This window comes from Strix aluco, chromosome 1 (genome assembly GCF_031877795.1).
Source record: "Strix aluco isolate bStrAlu1 chromosome 1, bStrAlu1.hap1, whole genome shotgun sequence".
Classification (NCBI taxonomy): domain Eukaryota; kingdom Metazoa; phylum Chordata; class Aves; order Strigiformes; family Strigidae; genus Strix; species Strix aluco.
Window position 1 is genome coordinate 42,870,685 of NC_133931.1, and position 16,664 is coordinate 42,887,348.

Consider the following 16,664-nt stretch of genomic DNA (forward strand, 5'->3'; position numbering starts at 1 on the left):
ATGCTAAATGCCCCAATCAAAACTAAAACGAGAAATTCTCTTTTCAGCTGTAACACAAGTGCCATTAATGATTTGTTTTTAAATTGTATTCATTATATACAGAGAACAGAATATAGTTTACCACTTTATTAACTGACACACTATGCAAAATAACACCCACAGGAAAAAAAAAAAGGATTTGAAATTTATTTTCATTATAATTTAGTTAGGGAAACCAAAAACTAATAAAATACATTTAATAGGTTTGTATCCCCATTAGGTTAGGTAGAATGTCAAGCCTAACACAAAAGAGAGCTATTTAATACCTCTTTGTAAAACATGGTCCTGTAAACACCAGCCCACTGAATAGTCTTGGTTTATGAAAGCAGTTCCACTGACCCCAGTGAGAAGGTGCTCACAGGGGTGACCGTCCTATGCCAGACTGGACCTTTTGTTTGAGTCTCACTGTAGCATTGGCTGTTCATTGATACTTGCAAAACTGAGCACAAAGCAAGAATGCAATGGGTTTTGTTTATATTTGCAGTTCAATGCTCACCTACTGTATGCACAACAGAAAAATACTAGTACTTATAAAATAATTTATGGATACTAATTTCCATAGGTGATTTCATCATCTGTAGTATATCAACTAAACTTGAATTTCATGCAAGACACATTTAAAACAAGCAGTCCCACTTTGACCTGTAACTTTCAGCTAAAATCACTCTCAACAGAAAAGATTACTTTTCTGGTAAATTCTGGAAAAAAAAAAAATTGCATGTAGGCCAAAAGGTGCAAGATGAGTAAGGGAAGGGATATATCATGCACTAACAAAAAAAATGGTTGAGAAAATTTCAGATCTATGTATTTGGAGTAAAGCTGGACATGTACATTGGCTCTCTGACTGAAGCTTTAAAGGCCACGGCAAGATGAAGAATTCACATTAATTCTTATCTTTGCAGTATTGTGCAGTCTTTGGGTAAGACACAATCACGACTGAAATTTCTCACTGCTATATTAGACACAAGAAAGCTTTTTCTGTGCCAAGCATGCATCACTTTTTTCCCACCCCTGAACAAAACTAGTCATAGAAAACACAGTAACCCAAAATGAAACTAGGAATTTGTTCTTTGGTAAATGTGCTTTTAGCACAACAAAAAGGGAGCAGAAGGATATGCCACTAACTTTATGACATACCCCAACAGATAAAATTCAGTGTGTAGGCAATATATCATGCTCTCAGAAACTAAATGCACTACTTTGTGTCTCAGGCTGTCTTTACCACTATGTATGTATTAGCAGCTTTGTGGAGCCACTATTAAATTTAAAAACCTGTCGATAACCTGAAAGTAATTTTGGGTTTTTTTTGCCATTTTCCCCAACAGTAAGGAATTTCTCTTCACAATACCTCCAGGCTCATACTGATCTTAAAGCCTGGACCCATCAGAGGGGAGCAGCTGGTGCACTGGAGGGCAGGGCTGCCCTGCAGAGGGATCTCAGCAGGCTGAGAGGAGCTGCAAAAAGACTGACAAAGGCAAAGGAAAACTCTTGCATGTCCATATAATTTTGAGCCCCCAGTACAAGAAAGACTTTGATAAACTGTAGAGAGGCCAGTGGAGGGCCACCAAGATGGTTAGGGGCTGGAGCACACAGAATACAAGCTGGGTTGGTGTAGCCTAGAGGGAGGGCTGGTAGAGAGAGGTGTGAAGCAAGGGGAGAGATCTAATTGCTATTTTCTCCTACCTAAAGGGAATTTAGAGGGAAAACTCAGATAAACATTTCTTAGAAGTGCATAATAAAAGGACAAGACGCAACAGTCACAAATCACATCAAGGGAAGTTCTGATTTGCTGTAAGAAAAGAAGTATTCACCAGGGTGTTGAGCACTGGTACAGTTCACCGAGAGAGGGTGTGGGATCTCCATCCACAGAAGTATACAAAACTCAAAGAGACATGGCCTTGAGGAGCCTGATCTGTTTTTGAACATGGCCCTGCTTCAAGCAGGGTTTGAACTAGATGATGTCCTGAAGACCCTCCAACCTAACTTATTCTTTGATTCTGTGACAAGTTAAGAAATGTTCTCTCTCAATCTGTATGAGTTGGAAATGCCACCCACAGGTGAGATTATCAGCTTGGTACTGGGACAAGATGTGTCAAAAAAGCCTTGAGAAACCAATCTTGAAGTCATATTTGTATGCAAACAGACGTTTATAAAAACACTTATAATTCTTTCCTTTCAGACTGGCACAATACTTTTAAGGTATTACAAAATATATGTCTAAAGTTGGACTCATGTATGTAAATATACGACAAGATTTTTCAAAATTTAGTGAAGGAGGCACCCACGTAATGTATTTGGTAATCAGCTGATTTATTGAGGCTTTTCAGCAGGGTTTTGAAAATTAACTGGAGACATCTGTATCTGCAAATGTAGCTAGGATATCTAATGTGGCCAAAAGAAAGAAAACAAAAAGAGTAGAAGTAAAATATATACTAAATCTTCCTAATACTGGTTTTAATGATTTTTTTACTATTAAAATGACATACACAGATTTCGTGCTAGTATGTTATGAAGCATTACTACCATTCATTCAGAATGACCTGCATAGTATATTAATTTTTCCTGTGATTTAATGAGTGGCAAAAAATGGGCCATGAGTGGCCAAGCTCCACAAATGTTATTTTTTGCATCATATCACAAACTCATATTGATGTATCTATGTAGTGCTATGTGATGCTGTGGCCTTTTTATGGCCAGTTAATAGGAACTAAACAAGGATAAAGATACCAGCATGAACTCAGTAAAAAAGAGAGTCACCAGAACATATGATTTGAGAAAAAATGTTGGACTCTTGTTCCTGATGTTGCTAGAGGATTTAGGTTTTTTTACTGCACTTAAACAAAGAAAAATGCTCTGGTTACAGAAACATCATGGACTCGTAATCATTCTCTGGACATAGATACTAGAAGGGAGCTGGTATTCAGAAAAGATGGAAATAATGGTAAAAGCTGTGTGTGTGAATGGTGTGAGAGACTGATGTTTCAGAAAGGGATCCCCGATAAAACAGATTCTGTTTGCATACAAAATTACTTTGGGGAAAGATAGTGGGTAGTTGTTAGAGTCTGCTGTAGAATTCCAGAGTTAAATTTGGATATGGATAGAGATGTTCAAACCCTTTTTACAGGAAGAAATTCTGCAGAGAATTGTCTCATTATGGCAGACTCCAATTTCTCAGATATAGACTGGAGAACAAATGTGACTGAAGGCAGCCCAGATATTCTGGAGTGTGACAACTGACAGATTTTCTGACAGAAAGCAGAGAGGCTTCTTTCTAAATTTGGTTACAGAAAGTATCGAGGTTGTTACAGGACAGCTAATTGTAAAAAATAGCATTGGATCACATGAATGTTGGTTTAATTTAAATAAAATGGAGGGATAAACAAAAATAGATCTGTTAGTAAGTCTGTCTATCAGAATTTTAAAGAAATGAGTGAAGGCAGCAGAAGTTAATTGTTCAGGGACTTCTCTGTGGAAGAGACTTGGATTTTCTTTAAGGCAAAACACAGAAGAATTTCTGGAGATTTTAAACCCCGCAAAGCAAAAAACTTCTGGAAAAAGCCTCAAAACCTAGCTGTATGCAAACCCACCTCGAAAATGGTGCCTAGGTGGAAACAAAAAAAGATGATCAGCAATAAAGGCTGTGCCTTATAGGTCAATTTTCAATAAGGGCTCTCGAAACAAGGGCTTAAAGACAGAGTCAGCTGATAGAAAATGAGAGCAGAAAGGAAATCTACATTATCATAGATGGAAGCAAAACTTGAAGCTCCTTGTTTTCACCCAGTGTAACCAGAAAACCTCTGTTTCAGGATTCAAAAAAAGCTGGCGTATGAAATCCTGCTGCTGGTGAGAAGCATCTTAAGTAAGTCTCTCCACTCAGAATTGGTGCCATGTGACTGGAAAAGAGGCATTTCACAAGTACCTGACTGAAACAGGCCTACAATGTAGGCTTCCATACAATACATAGCTTTAGAGCAGCTTTTAAAGCAAAAACTAATTGAAAATGAAGGTAAACATAAAAGAAGATGAAAAATAACAGATAACTGCAAAAAAGTAGATCATAAGAGAGCCACAGAGTCTAGGCTAACTTCATATCTTTCTTTAATAACCCCTTTCTCAACAAATAAAATGTGGCAGATCTAATCTATCAAAACTTTGGCTGGATGGTGATTACCATGCTAATGGGAAAGTATCGGTGAAGCTTGAGAAGATGGGTATTAGTAGAAGATAGCTAAGGCAGGTAAAGGAACTAGTTAAAGAGAGATACCGCAGGATTATGTTGAAATGCTATTGAAAAACTCTTGGGCTGGAGTAGGGTTACTATTACCTTTTTCAGTACTGATTACCCTTGGAACTAACCTTGTCTGAATATGTCTCTTAATGACCTTGGTTTTAAAAAGTAATACACTAATAATGTTTGGGGAGACATTATCAATGTAGAAAAGGAGAGTGATATGTGGAAAGATCAGGAGTATCTTGCAGGCTAGAAAAGTAGAAATGAGATGAAATTTCATTACATGCATTTATTTGCTAATAATGGAAGCCTCATCTGAGTGACATGACACCAGAAGAGCCTGTATGTTTTAAAGAATCATTAAATAACTAGAATTAACCAGTGCAATGCCTGAGTCACCAGGGAATTACAAGCCTAGATCATACCTAGTGAGATATTGCCATGAGAAGTATGAGAGCTCTGGAGAAATGTAATCTGGAGTACTCTGTACAGTCTTGGTCATTCATATTCACCAAAGATGAATTCAGACTGGAACTAATGAAGGGAAGGTCTATGAAGATAATCAAAAGAATGCAGAGGAATGATTCTTACTTTCCCATCAAAGTGTCTCTTATTCCCTAATCCCATCTGTCTATCACAATAGTCCCACAGGGGAGAGCAGTGCAATGCCTTGACTGGAAGGATCCATATTTGGACTGGCTGGTGACTAGTGCCTAACAAAAAGAATAACAGTTGAAGTCTGTCTGCTTTTCTCTTTAGTGGAGGCTCTCATTTGTCTTTTTTTCCTCTGATATGGCTACTTTTTTCACAACATTTAAAGAAACATAATTATCTTCGCGATGTTGGCTGTTCTTTTATATTTGATTGAAATAGTACAATGGTTCAGAAGTTCTTAAAAGTCAGGACTGAAGAACAGAAATGGACTATATAATCACATGAACCTCATTTCCTTAGGGAACAAGTGTAAAAACAGGGATGACACAAGAATAAATAGGGACAGACTGCTGATTAAATTAAAAAGGCAGGACAGCAGCAGCAGGTCTCTATCAATCAGAGAATTAAACTTCGAACTGGTATATTAGATACAAAGGGTATAACTAGTTTTAAGATTGTAATCAGGTTATGAAATGGATTATATGACATGATTGCCTTCAGGAAGTCCTCTCCTGTCCTATCAGAAACAAGGGTGTGCTAATATGATGGCTCTATCCTAATGAGTGCAAGATAACATTTTAAGATTTGCAAAGGGGCCTACAGATCAGTTTAAAAGTCATTTGCAGAAGACACATTTACTCCATAGTATATCATATTTGTTCATCCTTGTCACTGAAAATCTGTTTTGCCAAGTTGCAGGCAGAATCTGTGACTATTGCTTGCTCTGCTTTTCTTTCTCTCTGGAAAGGCTGGGCGCTGGACTGCAGTGGTGCAGAACCTTGACAGCACAGTGAAAAGCAGTGGCAGCTTGCCCAGAACTCAAGTGCTGCACCTTATTTCCATACAAATATACATTGAATTGTATAAGATTTTCCATCAGAATTATTTTTTTTTTTTTAATGTAAAGAGCACTGCAGATGTAGGCTGCACTTTACAGAGCAATCCAAAATTGCTGGGAAGGTAACAAAAAAAGAAAAGCCGTGTAAAAGCATAGCATTGTCCTCACAAAAAAAAAAAAAAAAAAAAAAAGAGACTTAAATGAATTTCAGTTTATTGCGCTGATATGAAAAGAGTTTGAATTCCTGATGCACGAGGATGAGCTTTGCTAGATTTTTTAATGAACTAGCTAACACAAAATTTCCTTCTGCCAGATAAAGTTAGGACCTATCAGCCATGTCATAAACTGCTAGCAGATCTCTGAACTTCTTGTTCAGCTCAGGCAGGAACAACAATTCATTTGGAATAGAAGGACTGGAGAGGGATGCTTGGTGGCACTGTGAACTTTTGTACGTTGGCTGCAGTGTCAGCATATGATCAGTGTAGGAGTTTCCAACAGAGCTGGTAGAAAATGGGAAAATGGCTGGCCAGGGAGATTTCATGGAAATGCAGTTTCAGCAGAATCCAGCAGCTCTATGGGAGTGTGGTGACTTCAATGAAACTTGATGAATTTATAAATTGTTCTGAACTTCTCATTTTGCTTCTGCACTACTGTCAGTCTATATTAAGAACTGCAGCTTTATATGATATAAACTTTGATTAGAGTTTGATTAAACTTTGATAGAGACTTTGATTAATAGCACTGTATGAAGAAGCCAGAACAAACCCCCCCAGGGGCTGATGAAGAAAAAAATGTCAAGTGCTGACTAGCCAGCATAATATGCAGTAAACAGGAATGAGAAGCTAATCTATAATTTAAACAATGTGTTAATTAATACAGCATCAATAATGAAATCTGTGGTAAATCCAGGGAGTAATCTTGTCTATCGGCTCATCTAGGAGCAGCTAGAATACCATGCCCTTGAGTAAGAGGACAATAACTCCATGCTAACGGATAGGAGTCTCTTTACAATCTTTACAAGCAGCAGGATTTTTTGCTTGCTGTTTTTTACTACTTTTAAGATGGCAAGTCTTTCTAAAATTGAATGCCATAGTGGGAAAATTGAAGGAAGTAAAAGGAGAGTGCCAAGGGATGACTGCCAGTCTATGGGCGTGATTCCAAAACAAGGTGTCACAGAAAGGGACAGCCCTGACCTTCACTATCCACCCTGACGCCGTGTGCCCCCTGCCTCCTCAGGGCTGGCACTGCTGGTCGTGTGACACCCCCCCTGCCCCAGGGGGTCCAACTGGGTCATGCTGAGCCTCAATGAAGTTAGTAATGGGGTAAATAAAAGTATCTGAGAGACCCATCATACAGCTGTGGGAATGCCAGTAATGCAATAGAAACATGCAGCTTGGGTGAGGTGCCATCAGGACTCTCCATGATTAAATCAAAGATTTTCAGGGCCAGCCTGCAGGTAGGTTGACTTCAAGTGATTTCAGAATAACCCCCCTGAGCCAATTTGCCAGTCCAGGTCTGTCTATCACTTTGCCAGTCCTAAGACCTGTCGAGCCAGCAGAGTAAATGTAGTGAGATGTGGCCATTATGCTGGATGCCTTCAGACTGATCTTACTGTGTCAGCAAATCTGCCTAATACTTAGTCTATGGGAGTTTATCAAGGAAATGTTTGATTTTATATCAAAGACTGAAACTACTGCTTATTTACTAAATGGCTTGAAGGGTGGAGGCATTTTTAAGGGAATTACACATAACCTTCTGAATTTATTGGGATAATCCAATAATCCAAACACTTTCAACTCCAGTATTTCAGTTCCCTGTGACTTGGAGGTAGACCCAGTGCACGACCTGGTTGCCCAGCCCTGGGAGCAGAACTGAAAACGTGGGGTGAATGGCCCAGGCCCACAGGGAGTTTCAGGTGGCTGGTGTATATAGGCTGGCACTGAGACCAGTTAGCTCACCCTGGCCTCCAGGCTATTGCTGTTAGACTGTTTCTGGTAGCTGAACTACCTCACCTGCAGACAGTTCAGACACTTCTGTCCCCATATATGTCCTTATGCAAACAGATGGATGTAGGATGAGCATCAGTTGTTTCAGTGGACTTTCTGCTATTGCTCCCCCCACATGCAGAACTACCCCATTCCTCATACAGTTCCCACCTAGAATAGGACTGGTGAAGCTAGTGGCTCCGACCATGAAGCTGCTTAGGACATGACTTTTCTACACACAGTAATTAAGGGAGATGAGAAAGAAAAAAAAGGCAAAGAAAGAAAAAAGCAATGCAGTTTGGAGGTGCTGCTGGCTCAGCAGAGAAATTGCTGTGGGAGTGCTGTGTTCAGAGCACATGAAGAGAAAGGAAGGGAAACTAACTCCCATGAGGAAATGACTGAGGAATTACTTATTTTCAAGGCACATCTGTCTTCTAGAGAGTAGATATTTCTTCAGACTCAAAGGAACCACCAGGGTGGAAAAGGTGGAGGTAATGGGGACTTAGCACAGCTCCAGCTTAGTCCAGCATCATACTGAAGTTGTTTGTCTTCCTGAGGAATTAGCACTGAGAAATCATCAGCTTCCCCCATAAGCCATTTCACTCCTTCCAGTCTGGAAGGGACCTGTCTGCTGGTTGTTGGCAGAATAAGAAAGATCATTGCCTCTAATTGTGCCAGGTTTGATGAAGTCTTAAAGAAAAATCAGATTTTTAGAGAATAACTGAGATACTGTTTTATGAATATTCAGATTTCTCTGGGTGCCAATGCAGAAGAGAGATGCCATTCCATAATGACTGTCTGTGGACTCCCGCATAAGCATTGTTCTGCTGCACCAGTCATGGTACAGTGGTACACAATCCTTGCTAGAAGTTTATATTTCAGTTTTTTAATTCACGCCTGGGGAGCCCAGGCAAGTGCTAAAGGATCCTGTGTGCATCCTCTGGGCTTTTGAAGTGGCCCTCACTGCAGTGTATGGAACACTGAGAGGGGAGGTTTTGCACACATTGCTCAATATTTTTCTTGATCTTCATAAGGACGTATGTACGTGCCTGTATGTATTTCTTACCTTGATTAGCAGGGCTCAGTTAGGACTGAAATAAGAAATAATCCACACCTAGCCAATACCCATTACAAAATGGAGAATCTGCAGTCACAGTAACAGCATTCTGTTGGGAATTACGCTATTTTGGTGCATTTGGAATGGAAAAGATACAGTTTCATTAAAAAAATATTTGTCAGTTTTTCTTGCGGTCATTAATGGCTTGATATTAGAAATACCCTGCTTATAGACCAAGACATTTCCAGTATCATTCATTTCCCATGCCAAATATGTGGTTTGTGATGGAAGTGTACTTTTAAGAATGTGGACCAGTGATGGCACTTATCAATTGTCATGATAACTTTGTCCTGTGGGACAGAGAACTAAAAGAACAATAATAAAAACCAAGTAGCATGCTCTAAACAAAGAAAATCAATCAAACACTCTGTTTATTGATCCATGTTAGAAATCTCTATAACAGGCTCAGTGAGTGGACAGCTAGCTGAAGCATATAGCTTATGGCTAGGCCTTTTAAAACACCCAGTTGTAGCATGATAATACTGAGAGAAATTACGCTCTCCTTATGCAGCCTCACAGCAAATCTGCCATCCTATAGCACAACGCATCATCCGTAACATTTCTTCAAAAAAGGAGAGAGAGCAGAAAAAGGATTTTCACAGCTGACTATGTACTAAAACATTAGCTTTCATCAGGGGAATATAATGGTGCTACTGTTTAAGAAAATGCTACAACCTTGTTTAAGTTTCTTATGTTTTTTTAAATGGAGCCTTTTCTCTTCAGAAGATGGAATAAAATGGGGGAATAGAGGATAAGTAAATATTTTCAGCCTTCTCAGTTGAAATCCATAATTATAGTTTTATTCCTTTCTGGTTTCTGATACATAGATTTCACAGAGCTGATTGCAGGCTTCAGGAACCATTTTTTCCTTTCAAATTGAAGCATTTCAGGTTTTCTCTAATTAACAACCACTTGCAGAGTACATCACAGGCTTAGTGCCTACTCACCAGCCACATTTCTCATAGACAGATCTGTTATTGCACTAAAATGAGGGCAAGAGGCCTTCTGTATTAATAGTTTATGAAGATAGCTAAATTACAGCTGACCATACAGTATTCTGGCTATGTTCTTCTCCTAAGCCTCTCTCTGGAGTCTCTTTTACTGGGGGGACAAAGCTTCTTGAAGTGATAATACCTTCTCCTGAATGATAGTAGTTTGGACCGGTTGGTGTGGGGCAGCATAATTTTGAGAAATAGATGTAGGAAGTGCTTAGGCAACCTTCCTTGCACAGAGCACCAACTAATTAAAATAGAAACTTTGGTATTCTTTTCCCCTTAAGGTGACAGAGTTTTAGATCTAAAGAAACAAAACCAGAATATACAGAAAGCAGGACAGCTGTTGTTAGGCGTAGTTCAAAGGGGAGGTAAATGACAAGCCTCTGATTTATCCACAGGAAACTGCCCAGAATTGAGGTCTTCACACAGTTACCCACTTTGTTCCCAGTCCTTTTTCACCCAATCAGTCTCACTTGCATGTTACTCATAATAAGCTAACTAGACACAGAGCTTCTTGGAGCAAGGTGCTGTCACAGTTTTATCTAGTACAGTGGCAAGCACAAGTTGTTTTTTAAAAACAAATGGCAAACCCACGGCATTTCCTTCCTCTCCCTGTCCCTTTGCTCCTCCTTCCCTCCTCCCTTAACTCCTCACTGCCTCATGACATTTGTGTCACCTTCTGGATCCCATTCATTCTTATTCACCTCATTCCATTGCCAATAATTTCTGCCCAGGTGCAGCCATAGGGCAAAACAATGGTGCAATACGAAAGGAAAGCTCTCAGGAGGTAACCAAAAGGAGCATCAAAAATGCGGCAGAGAAGGAGACATTCTTATATCTATATTGCTGACTGACAACCCCTATGGCAGGACTTACACAGTCATTTACCATTTTAAAGAAGAAATCATGCTTGCTGAAAGCATAAACCTTAGAAGGAAACCCAGAGCTTGAAGGAATGAAAACTGTTGTAATGCTCAGGAGTTGACTTGTGTTATTTCAGATAAACATAGCTGAGAACTGATGGACATGTATTCCATAGACAGTGGCAGTTTTCTGCTGTGTCATCTTCTGTTTTGCATAATACCATATGAACCTCATTACTGCAGTTTGGAGGGTTTTGAACATTCACAGAGAGAAGCACAGGGAGAAGAGGAATAGTTTGATTGATGCAGTTTTCACATTGGCCCGGTGGATAATCAGAAGAGCTCTTCTATTACAAGGACATGCAGAAAGCAAAACATTATAAATCCTACCCATAACCCAGGGCCAATAAGAAAGGCTAAAAAAGCTCCAACACCACACGCTTTCTTGACAGAGTCATTGTTAACAGCTTAATAGCAGCTAGCAGGCAAGATCTGCTCTTATGCCAGGAGTACAAGACACACAGCACTTTGAAAGAAGGGTAAATATGTATGTAGAGAAATCACATCTTCCTAAAATGATAAAAAACAAATAGATTAAATGAACCCCTACCTTGGAGAGCCTGGAGTGTGCGAGTCTGTACAACAATACAGAGTTGCAGGACCAGCTGTGGTGCACTTTCCAGAAACGTGGCTAGCAAATGCAGCATACTCACATCTGCATACTCATACACCATTTTCCAATAAAACCGCCATCTGTCATTTTCTCCACTCCGTCGACTCCGGATACCCAAGTATATTGTGTGGAAATACCTAGAAATAAAAGACAGAGGTTATAGAAATGCAGAACAATATTTTACAGGTAACACTTCTGCTTGAAAACGACCAACATTTTCTCAATGTACTTCAAAATAATGAACATTTATTTAAAGTTATTATCGTATGCAATTTATAATAGTTGATGTGATAAGAGTAAACTAAACTGAAGACAAGACTTACCTTCATAAAACTATTTTAAAAGCTTAGCATTGTCTTATTAGTTAAATAGTATTCCTTTCAAGGACCCAGTTTTCTGAATTGAAACATAAGGAGGATGTGTTGGTTATATGGCCTTCCTCAGAGTTTTTTCAAATAATGCAGGGAAAAAAACCTGATTCTGCAATGGTCTCTACTCAGAACCTGCAAAGAACTGATCTCCTTTCTGTGTGGCTCTATGTGGACTCAGAAGACCACCTGCACTGCAAGCCTGGGGTGTTCTTAGCTGGGGGCCCTGCTATGGCTGAGCTCATTGTCCTGTTTTTCCATCCATCTAATGCATTGGATGTCATATTTCAGATACTGCCAAATATATAGTGCTTTTTCTCATAGTATGATTATTTTAGGAGGAGGGAAGATGTAGCTGTGAGTTCCTATTTTAGGAGGAGCAGAGATCTGGCTGTGGGTTCCCTTGGTGATTAGAAGTGACTCACTACGATAGCTCCCGTGCAGCAGCAGCAGTAAGAAGAAGCAGGAGCCAGGAGCCCAACAGGCTGCTGCTGCTGGCAGTAGTAACCAGCAGATGAGAGAAGTAATGGCCAGAAAGCACCTGTCAGCTCTGGTGGCCTGTGCAAGCTGGGGGAAAGACACCTGGTGACCAGCCAATTAAAGTGATTTCAGTGGGTACAGGAGCAATGAGTTGTTTTAGAAAGCACGGGATGTCTTCTGACGGCCAAACCACCCGGCTGCTGTGATGCTTTTCATGACCCTTGCAGAGCTTGCCACGGTCTCCTGTGAAACACCTGTGTCAGCACAGTGACCACTCTGGGTGGCCTTTGATCTGCTCTCTGTTACTCTGTGTCAGAAAGTCTAGGGTCCCACCTTGCTCTTACAATTTTAGTTCAAACTAATTAAGGCTGGCTGAAAAAAAACAGTCTTAATGAAAAATTCTGAAGATTAAGATGCTGTCTTGCATCCGGGTGTCTTGCATGCTACTGGAGTGCCCTGTTGGGCTACTAACTGATGTAGATCTCTGTTTCTCTTTTTCTTTCATGTCCTGATCCTGAAAACATTTCCTTATGATCTTTTTAATATGCTATCATAGCACCTTTTTTTTTTTTTTTTTAGTGAGATTATATTTGCTAATAAGAAAAATTTTAGTAAATTTTAACCACTTCCAATATGAATTGTTTTAACTGGTTAAGATAAAACATTTCATTATTTCTCTTCCTTTTCACAAGTTCTTCTCTAAAACCCTTTTCATAACTGGTGGAGCATGGTGAACTGTGGAACCTCTTTTTATATAGGCTGCATGCAACCTTTCATCCCTCTTCTGTTCAGTTGTAACTCTGGAGGTATATCTTGCTGATGAGATTTTTGGCCTCTGACTGGTGAACAGCCCAAGACTCAGTTGCCCCTTGAAGAATCACTGCTGTGCTTGTACCCAACGAACCCTTGTACCCAATGCACATGTCACTGCAGAGCAACAGCTTTACTCAGGAATATGCATCAAACAAAACCAGGGAGTAGCACAGAGAAACAGCTGAGAGGCCAGATCTGAGCCTGCAGCATTTCTCTTGACAATGCACATCACAGCAATATAAAAGGAAAACACATTAAATTCACATTTAAATTAAAATCACACCAGGTGGCTTTGAATTTTATCAGAGTCCTATGTGGGAGTGAAGCAGCAATGAACCACTCAGAGATTGAGATCACAGAGGTACAGTAAACAAGACACCAACCCTACCTCTCGTGCAAAACACTAAGCAGGTCTAGATGGGTCAGAGTATGATGGGACAACAGGGGCTCTTCGGTGTCCTCAGGGTTAGGTAAAGTGAGATGGCCTGCTGCCAGATCTGAAAGAAGCCACTGAGCTGGAAAGGCATTTTTTGCTCTGCAGTTCTGCTAATGGGTTCTGTTGGACTCCCAGGTTCTCAGTCACAATCAGTTTAATTGTTCCTAGATCTCTCATTAGTGTCCTGCAGCACAACAAGGGACAGGTAAGACTTGGATTTCTTTCTGCAGTTTGGTTTCCGGGTGGGGTTTGTTTGGCCTGCCTCACATGTGCTCCCAAGGGGCACACCTGGGAATACTACACATAGGGGGGGCAGACAGCATCTTCAGCATCCTTCTTTTGAGATATCACTAATCCTTGCTATAAATGCCTAAAGTAACTTTGGCTGCTGAGGGTTGTGCCAGGAGGCTCTAGCTCTGCCAGTGGAGCCATCTGCAACTTCGGTTCTACAGCATTTGTGCAAAAAATACTTTTCCTATTATGAAAATGACATGCTGTGCCAGGCAATGTCCCCTAGGGTTCTTTACATGCTCTGCAGAGTGGTTGTGCATGGCAAATACGTTGTGATTAATGAACCCTTATGGAAATACTTCCTCTCCCATTGCACTTTATTGTGAAGCACTGGCAGTGAGTTATTGGGGACTGGGGAATCATTGCATCTTTGTCTACTTAGCTCTGCAGTTTAGACACAAGAGGCAGAGGAGGAAGATACTTTCTCTTTTTATACACTGGGGACCAAATTTCAGCCTAGGGTGGTATTTTTTTCTGTCCTATCAATTTTGGCCAAATTAATTGCAGGCTGAAATGAGCATTTACACACATAATTACTGTCACTGATTTATAGGCACAATCAGGTGATTAGACAGCTAAACATTCTCATTTGCATCCACAATTAATTGCACCAGCAATTGATGTTAGGTGTGCAAATTAGCAGTTATTAAAATAAAAAGATGGTCTCATAAAATGCTTCATATATCAAAGACACTTTTTTCCCCACAGTGAAATAGAAAGAAGAAAAAAAAAATTGGGAGAAAGTGCTTTTCTTGTTGTGGTTTCCAAATATAGCTTAACACTGCAGTAATGACACATTCCATTTTATATATATATACATTATGTAATTGCATCTTAGACAACCTCACTGGAGTCCTATTGTCAGCAAATGCTATACAGACACACTCAGAGGTAGTTCCTTCCCTGAAGAGTTTTTATATTTTGGTCTTCTGGTATTGTTTTTGTGGAAAAATCACATTTTTCTGTGAGTCCAGGTTGTGGGTCTTATATACAGTTATTCCAGAAAGATACAGGAAGAAGTAATAACAGCTCTGCATTGGAAAATATCTTACGTTCATTGTCAGGTAAACTGATGCCAATGAACCTGAAAGAGCAGATGTGAATGTTATGATTTTGGTTGTGATTGCATTCAGAGGCCTCAACTAGTCTTGTGCAGGTGCTGTACAAATACACAAAAATTGCCTATCCATTTCCCCAAAGAGCATTTAACTGACATGAAAAGAAATGACAAGGAGTGAAGAAGTGAGAGTTAGGGCACCAGAGGAAGAAACTAAAAAAAGAAGGAACAGAAAGTATGGTAACAGTACTGCCATCTAGTAAAATAACTACTTCATCTAATAAATCAAGATAGTCCATTAAAGTTTCTGATTTCACTAGAAAAGTAAAAAACAAATAAAAAACTCCATCTTCCCCCAAAATCCACAGTTTCATAGCTCTCATATTTGTGGAGAAAAGCTTAGAAGTAACTGAGTTTCCTAAAGATTTTACAGTTAGAAGACTATAAAATGTACTATCAAAAAGTGACATCAAACCTTATTATTTTAAAATAACTCTGGTGGGTTTTTTTTAAGCCAGACCACTGCTTGGGTTGTCAATGCTGATATAAACAAGCTTAATATTCAGAATGAAGACAATGGAGTAGGAAGCAATACTGCCCATACCGCTGATAATCAGATGGCAACATATATATCTTTATTTGAGGTTTAATGTCTTTTTTACCCTCTGGAGGAAGTGGAGAATGCTTCAGCATTTAATTGTTTTAATTTATTTCAGTACATCACTCAGCACAGTATACAGACCATTGATAAAGCATAACCCTGAAGGATATGAATTTAAGACAAGATCACAAGTGACATTCTTTTTCCATTATATTAATGAGGGAAGGCAGTAAAGTAAAAAACAAACAGAAAATCAGGTTAGTCCTTGTGCTGCTCACAAGAACTGTTCAAGATGCAAGACAAATAGAAGCAAAAATTACCTATATTTGTAGTTGTGGAAAAAATGTATTTCTGTTCTAGGGAAAGAGGCATTCATTCTGATCAGACAGTGGGTCTCCAGTGTTTCCAAAATCAAGTGTCCTCATTTTGCTTCAGGTTTGCATACCAGTCTTGAGGATGGTCAACATAGACTGAGATACCTACATTTGAAATACTTCTGGTGACACTTCAGTTACATGATTAAAGCATGCCCAATTGTGCATTTAATTGAGATGTAGTGTAATTATATGATAATACCAAATATTTATAGGAATGCTTTCCAAGCTTAAAGTGCTTTACGAACATTAATTGCTTATCTGGATTGAATGTAAATAATCACACAGGATTCATTCCCCAGGAACTGGCAGCTGACTAACCTAATACCTTCCTGTAGGAGCAAGGTATAGCTTTTACTCAGCAGACTCAAATCCAGGTGAGATTTCGTAAGCCTGTGATGGTGATGAGTTGCCCTTTTCTTGTGTGCAGAAAAATCTCACTCCTTTTCCCCTTATTCTTAGGAATGTGATATTCTGTCCTGAATTTGTGGATGAAAAACCTTCTCCACAGCTCTTGCTCCCATACAAGTTAGGCAACGAGGCTACCAGAATACTTTCCAAACAGGAGGCAATTCCTCAGAGTCAGATATTCTCAAAGAGAGAGTTGAGATGACACTGGCATTGAGGCTAAAAGTTTCCAACCTGACTACAGTTCATCTACTCTTTTATAAAAGGCCTTCAGTGAATATCCTGGGATCATTGAAACTGAAAAGGCTTTTGACAGTGATTTAGCAGAGCTTGGTTTTTTCCCCAGTTTACTTCATAGTAGCTGGGTGTCATTTATGCCCATTACTTCTCTCTATAAAATTATTTCAGAAGCTGCTCCATTATGCTTCACAGACACTATTA

The 16,664-nt window shown here is 39.5% G+C and overlaps 1 protein-coding gene across 1 annotated transcript in view; it reads right to left on the reverse strand.

The window, feature by feature from the left end:
* XKR4 (XK related 4) overlaps positions 1–16,664 on the reverse strand; it is a 235,180-nt gene that overhangs the window by 76,138 nt on the left and 142,378 nt on the right. Inside the window, exon 2 of the mRNA XM_074847428.1 lies at positions 11,333–11,532. Coding sequence (XP_074703529.1) covers positions 11,333–11,532 — 200 coding nt within the window. The remainder of the gene's footprint in view (positions 1–11,332; positions 11,533–16,664) is intronic.